This window comes from Oryzias latipes, chromosome 21 (genome assembly GCF_053564925.1).
Source record: "Oryzias latipes strain Hd-rR chromosome 21, Olatipes_Hd-rR_3.1".
Classification (NCBI taxonomy): Eukaryota; Metazoa; Chordata; class Actinopteri; order Beloniformes; family Adrianichthyidae; genus Oryzias; species Oryzias latipes.
In genome coordinates, this window is record NC_136257.1 from 31472604 (window position 1) to 31491217 (window position 18614).

Below are 18614 nucleotides of genomic sequence, written 5' to 3' on the forward strand. Positions count from 1 at the left end.
CATTTTACCGTGAATTCTATATTAAACGACTAAACTGACCAATCATTTGCGAAGAACAGGCGTGTTCCTGTTGAATGTGACGTCACAGACTAGCTGTTCGGCTATTGGTCTGTATCCCCTCATGGCCTCTCCTGATTGGCTGACTGGCACGTCGTCCCTCCCTCCTTCCTGGACGTCGTTCCTGTTGTGAGCTGGTGTGTCTGACAGGCGAAAGGCTTCAGCGTGAACATGGAAACGTGGACTTAGGCGGCGCGTGAGCCTCGGCGGAGAGAATCGGAGATGAATTTGCCCGCCGTGGCCTTTTACGCGCTGGCCGCGGGGCTCCTGGCGGTGGGCCTGCGGGAGGTCCTGACGGGCTTCGAGGAGAACCGCTGCAGCATGACCTACATGTTCGAATACCCGGAGTACCGCGTGAGTGTTCCTCCTCCTGCTCCCCCATTTAGACAGCTATAACTGACCCAACATCTGCCCCCCAGTTAACGCCCCACGGCTGCTGCCATGATGGGGAACGGGGGTAATTACAGGTGCAACCAAATTAGTTCCGATTATCTGAAAGAAGCCGGATTAAAGGCAGAATTCAGACTATGATCCCCGAAGCCTAAGCAGATCAGCTTCACCTGACACGTACAGGTGAGCAGAGCTGATCAGCGGGTTTTCAACCAGTCTGAGGACATGTCCACCAATAGTCTGGTCATTATCTGATTTACTCAGTTTATCCAACTCGATAATCTAAGATTATAATCCGATTAAGGACAAGGATTGTTTTTTAAATAAACACAGAGAGTTCTTTATCAATAATTTGTTTTCTTCTAGCCCTTTAAGTCAACATATCTGATTTATTTTGTTCTTTTGAGAGAAAACACACTGTGGGTGCTGAGTTTAATGGATTAAAACATGTTTTTATTTTGTTTTAATGGGAATTATAGACAAAAGAACAAGATGCTTGTATGAAGGCAGCATTTTTTTTAAAGATGTCTCTTATCTGTAGTTTATTTATTGTCTTAACATTCTTACCAAAACCAACAAAACCATCTTAACTCTCACTAATGTGAGATACAGTTTTAGGTTTATTATACTTGGTTATTTGATCTTTTGTATACTTGCATGAATATTTTATTTTTTAATCCTTAATTCTTTTATTTGTTTTGTGTTTATTGTGGCAAATGGACTTTGAGTCTGTGATAGAGCTTCTTCTATTCCTTTATAGAGTTTCCATGGTTTGTGAAGTGAAAACCGTTGGAGAATTTTGGAAAACTTTTAGAAACCGATGTCCGCTTTCTGAAAACAAACTTCTAGTTGATTTGAAGGAAGTTTATTTGCCACAATTCAAGAGATTCAAGATTCAAGAGATTCAAGAGGTTTTTTATTGCCATATTCAGTGTAGCTACACAGAGTAGGAATTTGTTTCGGTGCAAATGTGCAACATAAAACAGAAGAACAGTAAGCAACAAAATTTTTACACAATGGACAGAACAAAAAATATAAATAGAGTCAGTAGTGCAAGGAGTGTCAAAACAGTGCAAACTGAGAATGTTCAAGGTGCAGGTAGTGGGCTGGTGACTGGTTGGACATTGACGTGAAATTTAGGGGGGGGTTACAGGGCGTTTAAGAGTCTGACTGCAGAGGGAAAGAAACTGTTCTTGTGTCTGGAGGTTCTGGTCCTGATGGACCTTAGCCTCCTGCCTGAAGGGAGTAGTTTCAGTAGGGAATGTCCAGGGTGAGAAGGGTCGGCAGCTATCCGGCCTGCACGTCCCCGGGTTCTGGAGACATATAGTTCCTGGACAGATGGGAGGCTGCAGCCGATCACCTTCTCTGCTGAGCGCACAATACGCTGTAGCCTGTTAATGTCCCTGGTTGTGGCACTAGTGTACCACACGGTGATGGAGGAGGTGAGGATGGACTCAATGATGGCCGTGTAGAACTGCACCATCATCTGGGCCGGCAGCCGGGCCTTCTTCAACTGCCGCAGGAAGTACATCCTCTGCTGGGCCTTTTTGAGGAGAGAGCAGATGGACGGCTCCCACTTGAGGTCCTGCGTGATGGTGGTGCCGAGGAAACGCACATAGTCCACTAGGGTGATGGGAGAGTCTGACAGGGTGAGAGGGGGTGAGGGGGCTGTGACTTTCCTGTAGTCCACTATCATCTCCACTGTCTTCTGAGTGTTCAGCTCCAGGTTGTTGATGCTGCACCACGAACCCAGCCGGTCCACCTCCCTCCTATAGGCAGACTCATCATCATTAGAGATGAGTCCGATGAGGGTGGTGTCATCTGCAAACTTGATCAGTTTGACAGAGTCATGGCTGGAAGTGCAGCAGTTAGTGTACAGGGAGAAGAGCAGAGGGGAAAGTACACAGCCCTGTGGAGTTCCTGTGCTGATGCATTGGGTGGTGGAGACATTCTTTCCCAGCCGCACACACTGCCTCCGGTCCATAAGGAAGTCACTAATCCACCTACAGGTGGAGTCAGGCACGTTGAGCTGGAGGAGCTTTTCCTGGAGCAGAGAGGGGAGGATGGTATTGAACGCAGAGCTGAAGTCCACGAACAGGATCCTAGCATAGGTTCCCGGGGAGTCCAGGTGCTGCAGGATGAAGTGGAGGGCCAGGTTGATAGCGTCGTCTACAGACCTATTGGCTCTGTAGGCGAACTGCAGAGGGTCCAGGAGGGGGGAGGTGAAGGATTTGAGGTGGGGGAGGACCAGACGCTCGAATGACTTCATGACTACAGACGTGAGTGCCACAGGCCTGTAGTCATTGAGGCCAGTTATGCGGGGCTTCTTGGGGACAGGGACGATGGTGGACCGTTTGAAGCAGGCCGGGACGTGGCAGGACTCCAGGGAGGTGTTGAAAATGTCTGTGAAGACCGCTGCCAGTTCGCCTGCGCAGTGTTTCAGGGTGGCAGGCGAGATGCCGTCCGGACCCGGAGCCTTCCGTGGGTTTTGCTTCCGGAAAAGCTTATGCACCTCCTCTTCTGTCACTGAGAGGACAGTGGTGGGGGAGAGGTGGTCTGGGGGGGGTCATACTGTCCTCAGTGATAGTGGTGGGGGAGGAAAGTGGCACCAGAGTTTTGAGGAAACCTGTTCAGTGAGGGGGGAGGAGGAGGGTTGTGGGACCTCAAACCTGGCATAAAAGGTGTTAAGCCTCTCAGCCAGTTGTAGGTCGTCAGCAGCATGTTGGGCTCTGGGCTTGTAGTTCGTGATTTGCCTGAGCCCTCTCCAAACAGAGGTGACGTCGTTGACAGAGAATTGGTCTTCCAGGCGTTTATTGTACCGAGCTCTCGCCTGTTCCACCTCTTTAGAGAACTGGTACTTAGCAGCCTTATAGCTCTTCCGCTAGGTCTTCCGCTCTGTAGGCTGCTTCTTTCTCCTTCCTCAGCTGTCTCAGTCTGGGTGTAAACCAGGGTTTATCATTGTTATAGGTGACCCTGGTTTTTGTTGGGATGATGCTGTCTTCACAAAACTGGATGTATGACGTCACAGTGTCTGTGTAATCATCCAAACGGTCTGTGGCAGCTCTAAACACATCCCAGTCCGTTGTGTCCAGACGCGTGCGAAGCTCCTCCACAGCCTCGCTGGTCCACATCTTGGAAGTCCTCACTGTTGGTTTGGAGAGCTTCAGCTTTTGTCTGTATGCGGGGATGAGGTGAATCAGGGCGTGGTCCGAGAAGCCGAGAGCCGCGCGGGCCAGTGATCCAGCGTGTTCTGCTCTCTTGTTGGGCATTTGACAAACTGTTTGTATCTAGGGAGCTCCTTGTTCAGATTCCCTTTATTAAAATCCCCGAGGATAATGATTAAAGAGTCCGGAAAAGTTCGTTCCACACAGAGAATCTGCTCCGCGAGCGCGCGCTGGGCCTCGTGCACGTCCGCGCTCGGCGGGATGTAAACAGCGGCCAGAATGAATAAAGCAAACTCGCGTGGGGAGTAGAATGGTTTGCAGTTAGTGAAGATGTATTCCACCGAAGGAGAACAGTGCGTGGAGATTACAGTCACATCCGAACACCAGGCGTTGTTGATGTAAAAGCAGACACCTCCACCTCTGGACTTTCCTCCCGAGAAGTCCCGATGTCTGTCCGCGCGGAGAAGCTGGAATCCCTCCAAATCAAGCGCGCAGTCCGGGATTTGCTCATTGAGCCACGTCTCCGTGAAGCACAGGGCACAAGAGGAAGAAAAGTCCCTGTTCCGACGCATCAGCAGTGCCAGTTCATCCATTTTGTTGCTGAGTGAGCGAACGTTGGAGAGGAAGATTCCAGGTAAGGGCGAACGAGCGCCCCGTCTCCGGAGACGCACGAGCACTCCCGCGCGCTTCCCTCTCCTCCCGCGTCTCACTTGTTTTGCTCTTAAAAAGTGGACTAAATCTGCCGCAGCTGCCAAAAAAACAAAAAACAGGTAGTAAATCTGACGGAGTTGAAGTTCTGATGGTAAGAAGCTCTTCACGGGTGTAAGAGCACGCTGACACACACGATTTACGAACAATAACAAACATAACACAGAGCACACCAGCACCAGGGCGACCATCCTCGGCGCCATCTTGGATCACCTTTTCACCTACAATTGCAATTTATTTTGCAAGAATGACATTGTATCTAATCTGCATGCTTGCTTGGGATTTTTGAGATTACTTGGTAGTCGGCGGTGGCGGTATCATGGTCTGGAGTCTTTAAATAAGGTCAAAGTTTAGCAGCAGGAAAGCTGAGGATTCTAGTGATGAAAATATTAAATGTGCAGGTTCCTCTGTCCAGAGAGTCAGGATTAAAAGTAAACAGGCCTCTACATTTCTGGACAGAAAAGGGCGTTTGCCTGTCACACATGTTGTGTCACCTTTGACCAACGGTAGGTAGGATAGGCTCCAGCAGCCCAGTGACCCCTGAAAGGTTTCCGTGGGTTCTGTTCTGTCGGAATTCCCTCCCTACCTAAAGCACTATATAGGGTGTTCACCATGTTGTCGGAGTCTCCAAGTCTACAATTTCAAAATCTGGTTCCCTGGATATTTCCCAGAAGTCTTTGCAAAAAGTTAAGGAGCACTGAGGGAATTCAGTCTTCATTTTAGTGTGTTTGAGTTCCTAAAACTGCGTCTGCATTTCTTCCCAGCGGGTGGCGCTGCCTCGCCGCGTGGCCAGAATGTACCCGGCGTACGGGCTTTACCTGTACGGAGAGGGCCTGTATGCGCAGGAGACCCAGGTGCTCAAACTCACCGGCGCACCTGTTCTCTTCTTACCTGGAAATGCAGGAAGTTACAAACAAGGTAAGAATCAAATGAAATTAAAAAACAACAACATGCATTTCTATTGGAAATAATGCAATAAATACATTAGACTAGAAAACATGAAGATCAAAATTGCCAATGAAAAAAAAAAGACATATTTTTAACCATCTGAAAACAATAAAAACATATGAAAGATATGAAAGAGTTTGACTTAAACTAACTTTAAATTAGGGGAAAAAAAGTAGATTTGGTCACTTTTTAATTTGAGCGCAAATTAAACTATAAAAAACAATATTTGGTTAAACATTTCCAAAATGATCCAATGAACATGAACCTTTTCATTATTTCCTAACCCAGTGTGTGTTCCCTGACACATTGAGTCTCACATGAAGCTCATTTCAGATTCCGTTTTGCTAACAGCCGTCTCAAAGGCCTTAAAAACTTGGGGGGAAAAGTGAGAAAGTTGTCCAGATCTTCTAGATCCCGTTTGAAGCTTTGGAAGCCTTGCAGGAAAGGTTTGAAGGAGAAATTAGCTGAAAAGAGGATTAGTCTTAATCATATTTGTCTCAAACAAGATCCAAAAACACCATTAAACCCACCTCTGAATGATTATTTAAAGGAAGTGACTATGTGCATCATGTAATTTTCCAAATCCGTGCGGCTCTGAACTTTTTCTTGGCCGCACGGACCCAGAGGAAGGGTTAAGGTTAGGATTACGGTTAAACCACCCAATAGTTCTTGAGCGCAGCTGTTTCTGTTTCTCCAGAGAACGGATGAAATGTGGAGAAAATTTCACAGCAGCGTGGCAGATAGCGCAACTTTAAGTTTAACTTTAAATATGTGCGGGGAATGCAGAAATGTGCATCCTGGCTGTACGTAGCATAACTTTCTATCACTTTTTGTGCTGGTCGCTTGTAAAGACGTGCGAATACCATCAGCCGTGTATAAAATAAAACCCTCAAATGAACGTTTTGGAGTGGATCTTTCAGTTCCAGTTAAGAGTGTCCGCGGGGTTTCTGGATGTAGCATGTTCTTCTTTTGGAACCCCGTCCTAAAGATATCCACCTGTTCTCCTCGTGCAGCTCGCTCGCTGGGATCTGTGGCCTTGAGGAAAGCGGAGAACGTGGACGGGGGGCTCCACCTGAACATGTTCACTGTGGACTTCAACGAGGAGCTGGTGGCTCTGTACGGTGGGAGTTTGTTCAGACAAACCCACTTCCTGCACGAGAGCATCAAGGCCATCCTGCGGCTCTATAAGGTCACACACATTTTTTAGGAACGTGTCCGGATCTTCTGTCTCTGAGGCTTTCTGTGGTGTCGGTGAGAGTTGGAGAAAGTCATGCGGCGTGTCTCGTCCTGCAGCACCTGAAGACCCCCCCTCAGAGCGTGGTGCTTGTAGGCCACTCTATGGGTGGGGTGGTGGCCCGAGCCCTGTTCACACTGCCCCGCTTCAACGCTCGCCTGGTCAGCCTGATCCTCACACAGGCCTCGCCGCACCAGGCTCCGGTTCTGGCTCTGGACCCGTACCTGCTGGGTGAGCAGAGCCTCTTCTGTGCTGACATGCTCAGAATGCCGAGCAAAGACGCCTTTTGTTGCTGTTTTTTTCCCCCTAGATTTCTATTCTACCGTGAGGCACAGGTGGGTGAACCAAGCAAACAAGCTGACGAATGTTACCGTTCTCTCTGTTGGGGGCGGTTACCGTGACTACCAAGTCCGCTCCGGCCTCACGTCACTTCCTTGTCCCTCAGAAGACTCAAATAAGTTCTCATTGGTGGTACGGCTGCTGGTTTCATTTACATTAACATCCAGTTTCCATTTTTTTTTTTTTTTTGGTTTTGGTTAGAGATGATGTAATTGGTGGTGTTTGATTTTTAGGTAACCGCTGTCCCAAGAACATGGGTGTCCACCGACCACCTGTCTATTGTTTGGTGAGACCAAATAGCGGTGGAGATGTTTTACAGCATCCTAATAAAAAAAACAAAAACAAAGACATTTGTTCTGCTTTTAGGTGCAAAGAGCTTGTTCTCGCCACCGTTAGGACTTTTTTTGACCTCATTGATCTTGAAACCCGACAGGTGAGGAAAACTGTTGTAAAGCAGAGATGACGACGTTTCAGAAAACGGTTTCCAAAAAACGTTTTTTTCCAATAGTTCACAGAGAACCAGGAGAGGAAAGTGGCCGTTCTGAACCATCATTTCATCAGAAATCCTGCCAGATTTGTGAAGGAAAGTCCGGAAACATCTTCCTCCGTTCAAGGTGAGCAGAACATCGTATAATAGACCTCGTGTTGTCCAGGTTCTGCAGTAGACCTCAGTAATTAGAATTTCTCATTTTTATTTAGTAATTATATTTCTTTACAAAGTGATTTCTCAAAAAGGATTTTTCAAATCAAACTTTTCAATTAAGCTCTACTTGACTTTGATTAATGATCACTATTTAATTAAGAAAATGTGATTTTAGTCTTTTATTTGTTTAATTTTCTGTTTTTTTAATCTCTGTATTTCATCATTTCTGTAATGAGTTTGATAAATCTGTGTAAATTCTTTATTGCTTTGACTACAATGCTTGAAATAAATAAATCCAATCAACTTTACTAAAAATATTTGTATTGAACAATAACAGATCTAAAAGGTTATCAGGGTCTAACTTGCCTTCCCGTTGGAACGTTTGGAGTGAGATTTCTACAGATTTTTGTGGGATGTATTTAATAAATAAAAGAGCAGGTGTCGTGGGAATCAACTGTTCATTTGTTTTTTCCAGATATTCAGGAAACAGGAAGTGAAGTGAACACCCTGCGCCTGACCTACAGCACACCGAAGGTACCAGACCTCTCAAAGATCGTACTGATGACACATGTCCAAGCTGTCGTTTGAGTGTCTGGTTAGGAATCTTGAACAGCTAAGCTTTCATGCCTTTTCCTGACAGGAAGGACCAGTGAAGAACTTTGTGTTTGCCCTGTCGAGTCGCAGGAAGGCCTACAGCCACTTCTACTGCCGCAGCAACAACCTGGTCCGTTTGAACGCTCAGACTCTGCTGTGGACTCAGTGGGTTTAATGGAAATGATGATGGTTCACGTTTCTTCAACAGGAGACGTCAAGCTGGGTGTTTGGCTGCACGCGAAAGAACGGCTCTTCTTGGTGAGAGGAAGACTCCCTCCAAGTCTCAGACCTGTTTTCTGGTTGTGTGTCAGCAGTTTGTCTTTCTCCTCAGTGTCAACACTGAGGATCTCTCTAAAGGAACCGAACTTCTACCCCCATACAAGGTGATTCCCCTGGAAAAGTTCTCGGTTTGGTCTGCAGCGGAGCAGCTTTTTGAAGGCAGTGCATTTTTTTCTCTCTTTCTGAGGTCCTCGTTCTGAGTCTCCATGACCTTTCTGCTTTTTCTCACCTGGTTGTTTCCGCCTCCAACATCAACGGGAAACAGGTGAGGGACAGCCCCGATCACAGGGCTCCTACCATCACGGGAAGAATGAATTGAGTTTATGCTCTGGTCAGATGCAGTTTCAGTAAATGTGTAACAATTCATATTAACGGTTGGTGTCACTGACCTGAAATGGATCCAGGACATCTTTAGCTAAAACAAAGAAAGAAATACCTGGTACTGAACAGTGCAGGTGAAGTTTTCCAGATTCCTCAGATTTCTTCTAGACAATCAAGTGTAAGTGAAATATGTGACCAAACAAACAAGAATGAAGGTCAAATCCATTCACATTTTAGTTTCCTAAAGTTCAGCCCACTGTTGTTTTTCCACATCATCAAAACAATTCCAAAGTTATTAGAACATTCTACTAATTTAGCTTTTTTTTAGCAAAAATAAAAAACTGTGGAGCAGCAGGTCATTAGGAATTAGCCTCTGACTGATGGGCGGGACTATTAGTGCAGAGTAAGCCCGCCCTTACTTCCCATCATCCATCAGTTTACACACTCTCCTGCTATCTTACAGCCCTTACATCTCCCCAACATAACATTACCAGTGCAACAGAAATAGTGAGCAATGATGGAGATGTCCAGTCGTACAGTTTAGACCCAGATTCTGGGTCAGACGAGGAAAACAAAGACGTTCATGGATCATCAGAATGGAGTGGAGCAGGGAGCTTGTGGCCCGCCCAGCATATTTTGTTTTTCAAACTGCATTTTTTCGTATGCTCCTGATTCACAGCTATTTGAATTAAGAAATACTCAGAAATTCCATTTTTATTCAAATTTTCTTCATATATGTCCTTCATCATCAGAAAAATACTAGAACATGTTAAAAACACCAAAAACATGATTTTTTTATTGGAGCAAGTCTTTGAAGCATTTAAAGCAGCATTTCAGTCATAACAAACTTCCTATCTAGATGTTTTCTCCAGTGATATTTAGTTAAATGAGAAGTTCTATCAGGTTCATGTCCCCAACACTCATGCATAAGAAGTTTGTCCTCAGTTCACAGTGGAGTGTGAGTGGCAGAGACATCAGTCGGACTCTCAGACCCTAACGCTCTCCGTTCCCAGCGTCTTCTCCTTCGGTGAGTCTCTCAGATGTTGATTCAAACCTCCAGCCTCCTGGTGAAACTGTGATGTGTCTCACAGTCTCTGGGTTTCTTCTTTAGGTTTCACCTCCAGTGAAGTTACGGTAAACTCTTCCGGACTTCTGCACCACATTCGTCTGCAGCACTTTCATCAGGTAATCTCCATCGTTTCCTCCGCTTTTGCTGTCCGAGTTTCCGCTAAAGTCCCGTGTGTCTTCAGGCCTACCAGGCTTTCAGGATTAATGTCATCAGTCAGTGCAAAGCTCTGAAAGGTAAGCTGGCTTTTGCAGCCTCAAACACGTGTGCAAGAACTTCTGCGCAGTGGTGTGTTTGTGTCTGCAGACCGATTACCCAGTGTGTACCGGATGAGGGTCCCCTGGTTCAGAGAGGACTCTCTGACCACCGTCAGGTGAGTCAAGGAGCTTCCTCTCAGCTGCAGGTTCACACTCAGACACCCACACTCACGGTTCATGCGTGTATGCAGTGTCCCAGCAGTGACGGAGATCTCAGGGATGCTGCACACCAGTCGTCCTGACAACAGCTCAGGTGTGCTCCTAGAGCTCCACACTGCCCCCAACTGCCAGTATAAGGTAGCTGCTGCACAGTTTCTCACAATCCAGATAAAAATAAATTGTTCTAGAAAGATTAAAGAAAAGATCTCCATCTGGTTCAGGTTTCAGTTAGAAGCTCATTGCCTAAAGTGCTGGGACAGGTATGACGCCTCTTGTGTGGTATCCAGCATTTCTTTTCTCAGTACACGCGCCTGCTGTTGTATTTTCTGAACTACTCTCTCGCATGTGGCAGGTCCTGAGATTCTGTGGCCCCACGCTGCCGGTCTACACTGCTGTAACGCTCCTCCTGGCCTGCAGGGGGCAGCTGTCGTCCATCCTAAAGAGGAGCCGAACCGTTGACATGAGCCAAGCGGCGGCCGCAGGGCTGCAGCCTCACAAGATCAACCTGCCCGTTTATGTTCTGCACGTCTTGCTGTGGTGAGCCGGAAGCTGAAAGTCAGCTGGTGACGCTTAGAATTCAACCTTTATACGATTGGGGAATCTTTTCTTCCTCAAGCTTTTAATGTTTATGAAGTTCTCTGGAATTGAGGAAATCTTCTGTCATGATTCTTCCAGCTGCAGTTGGTTTCAGGAGGTCTGGTCAAGTCTTTGGCTGCCACCCATGGATACAATCCCTCCATCATCCCCTGATGGGATGTTTCGTGAGGGCATGGCTCCAGCTGAGGAGTGGCCTCACCTCCTATCTCCTTTCCTTTATGTCCTGGGGGCAGCTGTGGCGTTCTGGGGCAGCTCGCTGCTCCGCCTCCTCATACGCCTGCTCTCACTGCTGCTGGCTCCTCTGCACAGGTCGGCTCCTAAACCGAAGCACTAAAGGGCTGCCTGAGATGGATATCTCACCTGTTGTGGTCTTTTCTGCAGGTCGTCTGTGTCTGGAGATGGTGGCACGATGGGACCACGGGTTCAGATCTTCATCAGCCTCTGTCTGACTGTTGTGGGCGGGGTTTCCTGTGGGGCGTTGGCGATCGCTGCCTCCTCTCTTCTCCACCTTTACAGGGTGAAGCTCTTTTTACTCACAGTTTACAGAACAGCATAAAAAGACAAAAATCTCTAAAAACATTTTAAAGTTCGTGTCCAGTACAGGATACATTTGAGTTTCTTTGCAAATGGTGGGATTTACAGTACGGATGTTAACCTGTCAAATGTTAAAGAGGAGTGATTTTATTTATAACAAAACACAACAGCATAAAGAATTTGATGGTAGCAACACATTTTCTTAAAGTATTGAAGGATGGTGTTTCTCGTTGGACATTACTGCCCAGTTTATTCAACTTCAGTTCACAAAAACAAGTTTTTGAAGATTCTGAGTAGATCCATTGACCTTTCAAACACATACATTTTTTTTCCCTGTCATTAAATGAAATTAGTCTCTTCAAAAGAGACAAAATAGTACAGCGAGGGGCAGCACTTTGGTTTCTAACAGAAAGGACAGCATCATCTGCATGGTGTCTTATCTCTACCAGAGTGGTTGCAAACATAAAGGGTCCCATGACAGATCTCTGTGGGACTCCTAGCTGTACAATCTTCCCTTGTTTATCACGGGGCTTACATTCTGGAAAAAAAAATGTGAAGCAGTTATCTTTATTTATTTATTATTACAACAATTCTAGATGTTTTCATGCTCACTACAAACTTTTCTCTCTCACTTAAGGTCAAACCTTTGTAGAAAAATAAATCCAGAATTCAAGAATGAAAACAGAGATCTGCTCGCGATCAAAGATTCTTGTAAATGTGGCAAACTTAGTGCATTCTGTACTAGAGACCCAACACAGGGGAGGTTGATTGACAGTGGTTAACAGCCAATCAGGACCCAGAAATTGGAATGCAAAAATATTTAAAGAAATTCTGTAAACAGAGAGGACGCAAAAAGTGAACCTCGTTATAGCATCTTTAGTTTTCTTCCTGTTAACTCTGTCAGCTGTTAGATACCCCCCCCCCCCCCCCCCGGGTTTTCTTTCCATCCATCTTTCATGTTTATGTTCAATTTTTGACATGGCTTCATATTGACTACGGATAAATTAAAGGTTAAGCATATATTTTTTTTAAATGGCGTTTTTAAGAAACGAAATGTTTTCACACCATATGCTCTAAGCCTGTTTGTGTGTGGAATGCAGTAACTTAAAGTCCACAGTTTGAATGAGGAGTTTGTGGTAAACAGGAGCTGTGCTGAACTTTTCTGTTGCAACAATCCATGAAGGTTGTGTGTCTGTGGCTCTCAGGTTCTGCGGCTGCAGATGACGGAGAGGTATTTGAGTCACATGCTGAATCTGGTAAGACTCTCGGCTTCTTCTGATGGAGGGCTTTGAGTGATGTGACACCTGGAAAAACGGGGGTCTTCTCTTGGATCCCTGCAGGCACCGCAGAAGCACAAACTAACGGAGAATGGCACAGTCCGAGAAGAGTCCTCAAGCAAGTCTAAACCAGGCTTGCTGTCTGAGTGGGCCCTGCAGGAGGTAAGGGACAACCTGGAGCTGCACCTCTGCCTGTCGGCACTCTTCACGCTTCCCGTCATGCTAAGTGCGCCCTCACTCCTCCACTGGATCGGCAACCTGAGGTACGGGTTTCCCTCTAAATACTGACCAAGTTCTAATATTTAGACTAAATGTTTTCTGTTTCAGATTAAATCATCATCTTAAACAAATTTTACTTTGCTTGATAAAAAGGTGTTTTTGTTGCCCCTGGTCTGGGACCTTTCACAGATATGCCTCTCAGCTGGATCCTGATCCTTGCTGGCCTCACACTGTGCCTCTGGTTATCGCGAACCTGCTGCTCGTCAACTGCACCACCCTCAAACTCAGCAACAGGTAGGAGCTCAAACGTCAGCGCACGTCCACGTGCTTTCACGTGATGGCCACCTAACGCACGCCCCGCTCTGCCACAGCAAACTCCTGCCTCTGGCCTCCTGCCTCCCGCTGCCCCTGGCCGTCACCATGGTGACCTTCTCCTCCCTTCACCTGTACCGAATCACCCACTTCCTGTCAGCAGCTCTCATCCCGCTGGCCTTGTGTTGTCTCCTCTGACGGTCTTCGGGCCGTAGACGTCCACATCCCGTTTAAATGTTGCCGCCAACAGCTCCAAGGGTCCTGGTCCAGGGGCTTTTGGTGTTGGTCCGCTGGATGTCCTGATACCGGTTTTGCCTTTCTCTGCAGTTCTGTGGTTCTGCCTACAGGGAGCAGGAGACGCTCCATTGGGGGGGGGGGGTTCTGGGGTAACTGCGCCGTAAACTATAACACTGCCTGCAGCCCAGCACTGAGCTGGACTACATCCTCAGCAGCAGCAGAACACCAGGGAAACGTCCAGTGAGACTCTCCTTTTTGTTTTTAATCAACGACGACTGTTAGATTCTCTAAATGTTCGACATTCCTGTGAGACTCCATGAAAATATCCGTGTCGATTCCCAAAAATGAGAGAAAAATGAAACTAAATCATAGTGGGCCAGTCAGGGAACTTCCTGGCCAGATCTTTCAAATTAAAAGCTCCCCAGAGTCTCACAGAGTGTGACCGTGCCTTATTGGAGGCTGCTGTAAATTCATAAAAAAAACACAACAGCTTCAGAACGGCAAACATTTGAAAGAAAAGTTCAGTTCAAAATGGTGCCATTAAAAAAACAACACAATATACATATTTATTTGTTAAAACACACAAATTGCCTTTAGTTTTTTTTGTACGTCCTTTGAATTTATGCAGTTGGTTTAATTCATGTGTGGATTTATTGTTTTTTATTTGGAGGTATTTTGACTTTTGTGCTGTGCTTCACAGTTTCATGGGATTCAGATATTTGTTACCTTTTGATCAAATGTTTGGTAAATTGTTGAAGTGGAATTTTTTTATTTCCCGTCTGGCTTTAAGTGCACAGCCAGGAGTTTTTGATGTGGGAGGATTTGTCGTATGTGGTGCAGATGTGGTGTTTTCACCTGTGGCTTTTGTAGACAAAGAAACACCTGAACTACAAAAAAACAAACAACAAAAATCAGTTTCTTGTAGTTGTGGAGGGAAGTTTTTGATGGATTGGTGGATTATCATACAGAATCCAATAAAAAATGTGTTGTTTCTAAACGAATCCCTTCTTTGAGGCGACTTTACAGGATGTTTCCTGTTGGATTGGTGGCGGCTGCCTCGCCTTCCCGCTCTTTGGTATGATGGGATCTGTGGATCAGGCGTGTCTGCGCGGCGAGCAGCTGTCTTTCTCAATACGAATGTATTTGCACTGAATGGTTTTTAAACTTAAGTGATCAGCTTCTCTGTGCCGTTTTAGTGCTTGGTGGTGCACGTGGTCTGCCTTGTTGTAAAGCAGTGATAGTCCGTCTGTCTTCGGGTCTGCGGAGACCAGGACTGCCTTTTGAACGAAGCGTTTCAATAATCAGCTTAGTCACTGTCTTAAGTCTTTCACTTCTCCATAACCCCTAAAAGACCAAACATGAACATTTTATGAAGACTTGTTATAAAACCCGCTGTGTTCGGATGATGACAACTTGGAGGATTTATAAAAAAACACATTTGCGCACGTTTTTTTCAAATAATGGAGGATTCAAAGGCAATGCATTGTGGTCTTTATTTGCCAACCGATGCAGAGACTTCTGGAAACATTGTATTTGTAGATCCCCCCCCCCCCCCCCCCCCCAAAAAAAAAATGGTTAACACCCTACTTAGTGAATGAATTTGGGAAAAAACATTATTACTATTGAAATAATCTTTATTGATAACAATATTAAAAATAGTAACAGAATTCCAGTTTTGCTAGCAAACAAAATAGAGAAATTATTTTATTTATACATTTTCTTTTCTCGCTTAAAGTTGACAGAAATAGAAAAAAAACATTTTGTTGTTTTTCTAATTTGAAGTGTAAAATTGAAGCTGTTGATTTCTGCTGAAATCTATTTAAATTGAATCATTTTTAATGAAGTTTTCAGTCCATTCTTTGATTAGCCAAAGCCATGTTCCTATTTGGAAGAGACTCCTGGAGTAAATACACCTGTGGATTGTATCCGTGTTCACTGTGATTCTGTCCTTCCTTGACGTGCTGTTTAAAAATATTTCGCTATTTTTGTGGCTTTGAACTAGTTGTAGGATTCCAAAAAGTGTCGGTGTCGTCTTTTGTTCTGGCTTTCTCAGAAAGATGGAACCATCGTGCTTTTTTTAAAGGTGGAACCGCCGTGCGTTGAAGGCATTTTCTCTAGTTTCTGATAGAAATGGATCAGATTTGAGGTTGGTAAATAGTTTCTATTCAGTTACTTATAACAATAATAATGGATTGGATTTATCTGCACTCTTCCAGACGCTCAAAGCGCTTGCAGTGTGTCAAATATACATTCACTCTTCATTCAAACTTGGTGATGCTAACACAGCTGCCCTGGGCAGACTGACAGAAGACCCAAGGACACAACGACAGTTGGGGGGAGCGGGGATCGAACCACCGACCCTTCGATCATTGGACGACCTGCTCAACTGCCTGAGGTCACTGCCGCCCTCTTACAAGCGTTTGAGAGGTTTAGTTTAGGTATGAAGAGGAACAAAAGAACGGATTTTCGCAGCCAGGTCCCGACCATTTTTTAAATTTATTTTACCCGGAGGATCAGTTGAGAACAAATTCTGAATTACAGTGATGACCTGATCATTGAACACTCATTTAGATAGAAGTCAGGACTGGTCACCAAATGTGAACTGGACCAAGCACAAAGACTGGAATCAAGACTCTGAGTCTTTGATTCAAGTTTAAATTCTTGTATTTGAGCTCAGACTGGACTTGTGAGCCTAACTTGAGGAAGGAGCCATTTTGGATCCATATTTATAAGGATTGTTACAATTATCTAAAAAGATCCGCCTTTTAACCAAAAACTGGCCCAAACCTACCTGAGACTAAACTTGGACTTGTGACTTGATGTAGACTTTAGAAATTGGACTAGGACTCCTTTCTCTAATTCTGCGAACTGAGCATGTGTGGCGCGTTGAAGAATGCATTTTTAGCCTGTGGTATTCACACAAGACTGTCACTACCCAATACTGGTGCCTGTACTCACAGTTGGAAGAGGCTTGGTGCAAATGTCTAAGCGGTTTATCTCTGATGAATCTTGCTTTAGGCCTTTTCTTTCACAGCTCTATTCTGATATATGAAAGACTTGATGTCACATAAATCTGACTGGGCACAAATCACAATTAATAATTTCTCTATCCTGATCAATTTCCATTGGTTGGCACTTCTGTGTTTTGGAAAGGACGCTACCTCTGTGTCACGATCAAATCAGAGTCACTGACTGGTCAAAGTTCAACTGGTGACTTAAAAACGTGCGTTGCAACATGTGAACACCAGTTTTGAACGTGAACGCTTGAAACGCGCGTTTCCAGTGACCTTTCATTAGAAAGGGTCACTTGAACGCGTGTTTCTGAGCCTGGTGTGAACATAGAATGAGGCATGGTCGGGTATTGATGCACTTTAATATTATAAACCGTTCCGTGATTGGCGAACACATGACCTGGATTTGACCCAGAGATTGAGCTCGGGCAATCTTCTTATAAGACTTTTGACTTTGACTCAAGCATTTAGACTGACTTTGACTCGAGCAGACTAACTCGGACTAAGATGAAGAGAGATCAGGCAAGGAACCATTTTAGATCTTGTTGCCGAGATAGCCTTCTTCAATGCTGTCGGCGGTATCATGGTGAGGCTAAGGGACTCTGATAATCCCACGCTCTGAAATCTCAATGCTCTGTGTTACACGTATAAAGTTGAAAGCAAACCTCATGTGTGAAATGTATAGCCCACTATTGTTTGTTACTGGATCATAGAAGCGGCAGAAGAACATGATCCGTATATAACTTAAAGGAGTTCAAAATCTGGTGCGTAAAACCACTCAACCCAAACTAGCAAGATATTCAAATAAAAAAAGAGACAATATTCACTTTTAGCTTTTCATTTCTCACATTTGTGTATCTGAAGCATCACAGGAGTTGTTGCCGTTTGTTCGTTCTTCCAGGACAGAAAAGGAAACCAAGTCCTTTAAAGGAGTCGCTCTTGGCTCCTCCCACTTTGAATGTGCCATGCGGAGTCATCATGCGCTCACATGCAACTGTTTTTTTTTTTATTATTTGCTTTTGATTCAGAGCTCTCAGATGGAAATCCTCAGGTTTATGTGTTGTATCAAGTGCTTTGATGTTTTTATATTCCTCACTTTGTATTGATGTCACTGTAAATGGGACTCTTTTGGCACTGGTGGTGTTGCAATAAAAAAAGTAATACATTTTTGGGTTTATGTGTGTATTTTTTTAACTGTAATTCTGAAAGGGTGTTCCACCCCCCACCCCCCCCTTTTTTAAATAATTTGCTTGTGCTGACATAAACTGAAATTATAAGAAGAAAAACTATTAGTTTTAGCCAGAAAAATGCCGTCAAGTCCACCAAGGTGAAGTCTGGCAGGTACTCTTTGCGTAACCCTTGTGCTATCCTGGGCACTTTAACGTTGGGAGTTGGGTCATCTAGACCCACTAGACAGTGCTCTGAACCTTTTTTCTTCAATGATTTGTGATCTTCACTGGTGTCCATGGATTACATGACATCTTTCCACCTTTATCCACCTTTGTCATGGTAGGGAGAACACGTCAATGTAAGGGTGGGGTCATAGGATAGCACAAGGGTTAATTTGAACTCTAACCCAAGTCTACATCACCGCAGGTCTCTTGTCTTTCAGCACAGAATAAAGGATGTTTGTGTGTGTGTGTGTCTTTGTGTAGCAGATCAAACAGCAGCACCGGGGTTGGGTGTCATTTCTTATCAAAGTTGTGTCCATCAGAGCTGAAGCCCCCTTCTGCTCTGCTGACAGGGCAGGTGCAGGTGAATTCCAAGCTGGAGCTCAGTGAGACACAGGTGCAGCTCAGAGTCACAGGTGGAGCTCAGAGTCACAGGTGGAGCTCAGACAGACAGGTGTCAGTCTATAAAAACAAGTCAAACAGATGGAGATGGTGGTGATGTGGTTGTGGTTGACGGTTTGGTCATTGACAGCGATTGGATCAAATCTGCAGCTGCAAGCAAACCCCTATAACGCTCAAACGCTTTACATCAAATCAAATCAACCTTTATTTATATAGCATTTTTACAACACGTCACTCAAAGTGCTTTGCATAAAATATAATCAAATTTAACAAACAAAATGACACGACAAAAAATTCCGACAACCCCCTCTCCACACATACACACACCATGATAAAAAGAGTGATGAAATGATGGAATGTAGAGAACTGGCTTTGTACTGAAGTGGGGAAACGATATTTTGGGGACTCAGTGGTAGGCGGGCGCCTGTGTTTGGCAGCGGAGCGGCCACCAGTGTGTGAATGTGTGCGTGACCGG

At 45.1% G+C, this 18614-nt stretch overlaps 1 protein-coding gene across 2 annotated transcripts; it reads left to right on the forward strand.

Moving 5' to 3' along the window:
- The first annotated feature begins 146 nt into the window (after positions 1-146).
- pgap1 (post-GPI attachment to proteins inositol deacylase 1) lies at positions 147-17512 on the forward strand. Of its 2 annotated transcripts, none has more exons than XM_004082046.5 (26): positions 147-411; positions 5084-5237; positions 6281-6456; positions 6561-6732; positions 6812-6972; positions 7074-7126; positions 7207-7273; positions 7349-7454; positions 7959-8017; positions 8124-8207; positions 8286-8335; positions 8409-8460; positions 8544-8621; positions 9623-9704; positions 9789-9862; positions 9928-9979; positions 10050-10116; positions 10192-10297; positions 10381-10419; positions 10512-10696; positions 10835-11065; positions 11138-11273; positions 12496-12546; positions 12631-12830; positions 12976-13080; positions 13158-17512. In XM_004082046.5, exons 1-26 carry the CDS (start codon positions 280-282, stop codon positions 13294-13296), a joined length of 2811 nt encoding a protein of 936 aa, XP_004082094.1. In that variant the 5' UTR covers positions 147-279; the 3' UTR covers positions 13297-17512. The 2 variants fall into 2 exon arrangements, with proteins under 2 accessions (XP_004082094.1, XP_078795856.1); XM_078939730.1 differs by lacking the exon at positions 147-411 and adding an exon at positions 3681-4245.
- Positions 17513-18614: the final 1102 nt, after the last annotated feature.

Excerpts from the sequence above, each read along its gene's own strand:
- pgap1 (XM_004082046.5), top strand. The coding sequence starts at position 280 with ATGAATTTGCCCGCCGTGGCCTTTTACGCGCTGGCCGCGGGGCTCCTG. Across the intron at positions 6,733-6,811 it reads TCTGGACCCGTACCTGCTGG|ATTTCTATTCTACCGTGAGG; the intron begins GTGAGCAGAGCC and ends TTTTCCCCCTAG. Across the intron at positions 8,461-8,543 it reads AACTTCTACCCCCATACAAG|GTCCTCGTTCTGAGTCTCCA; the intron begins GTGATTCCCCTG and ends TCTCTTTCTGAG.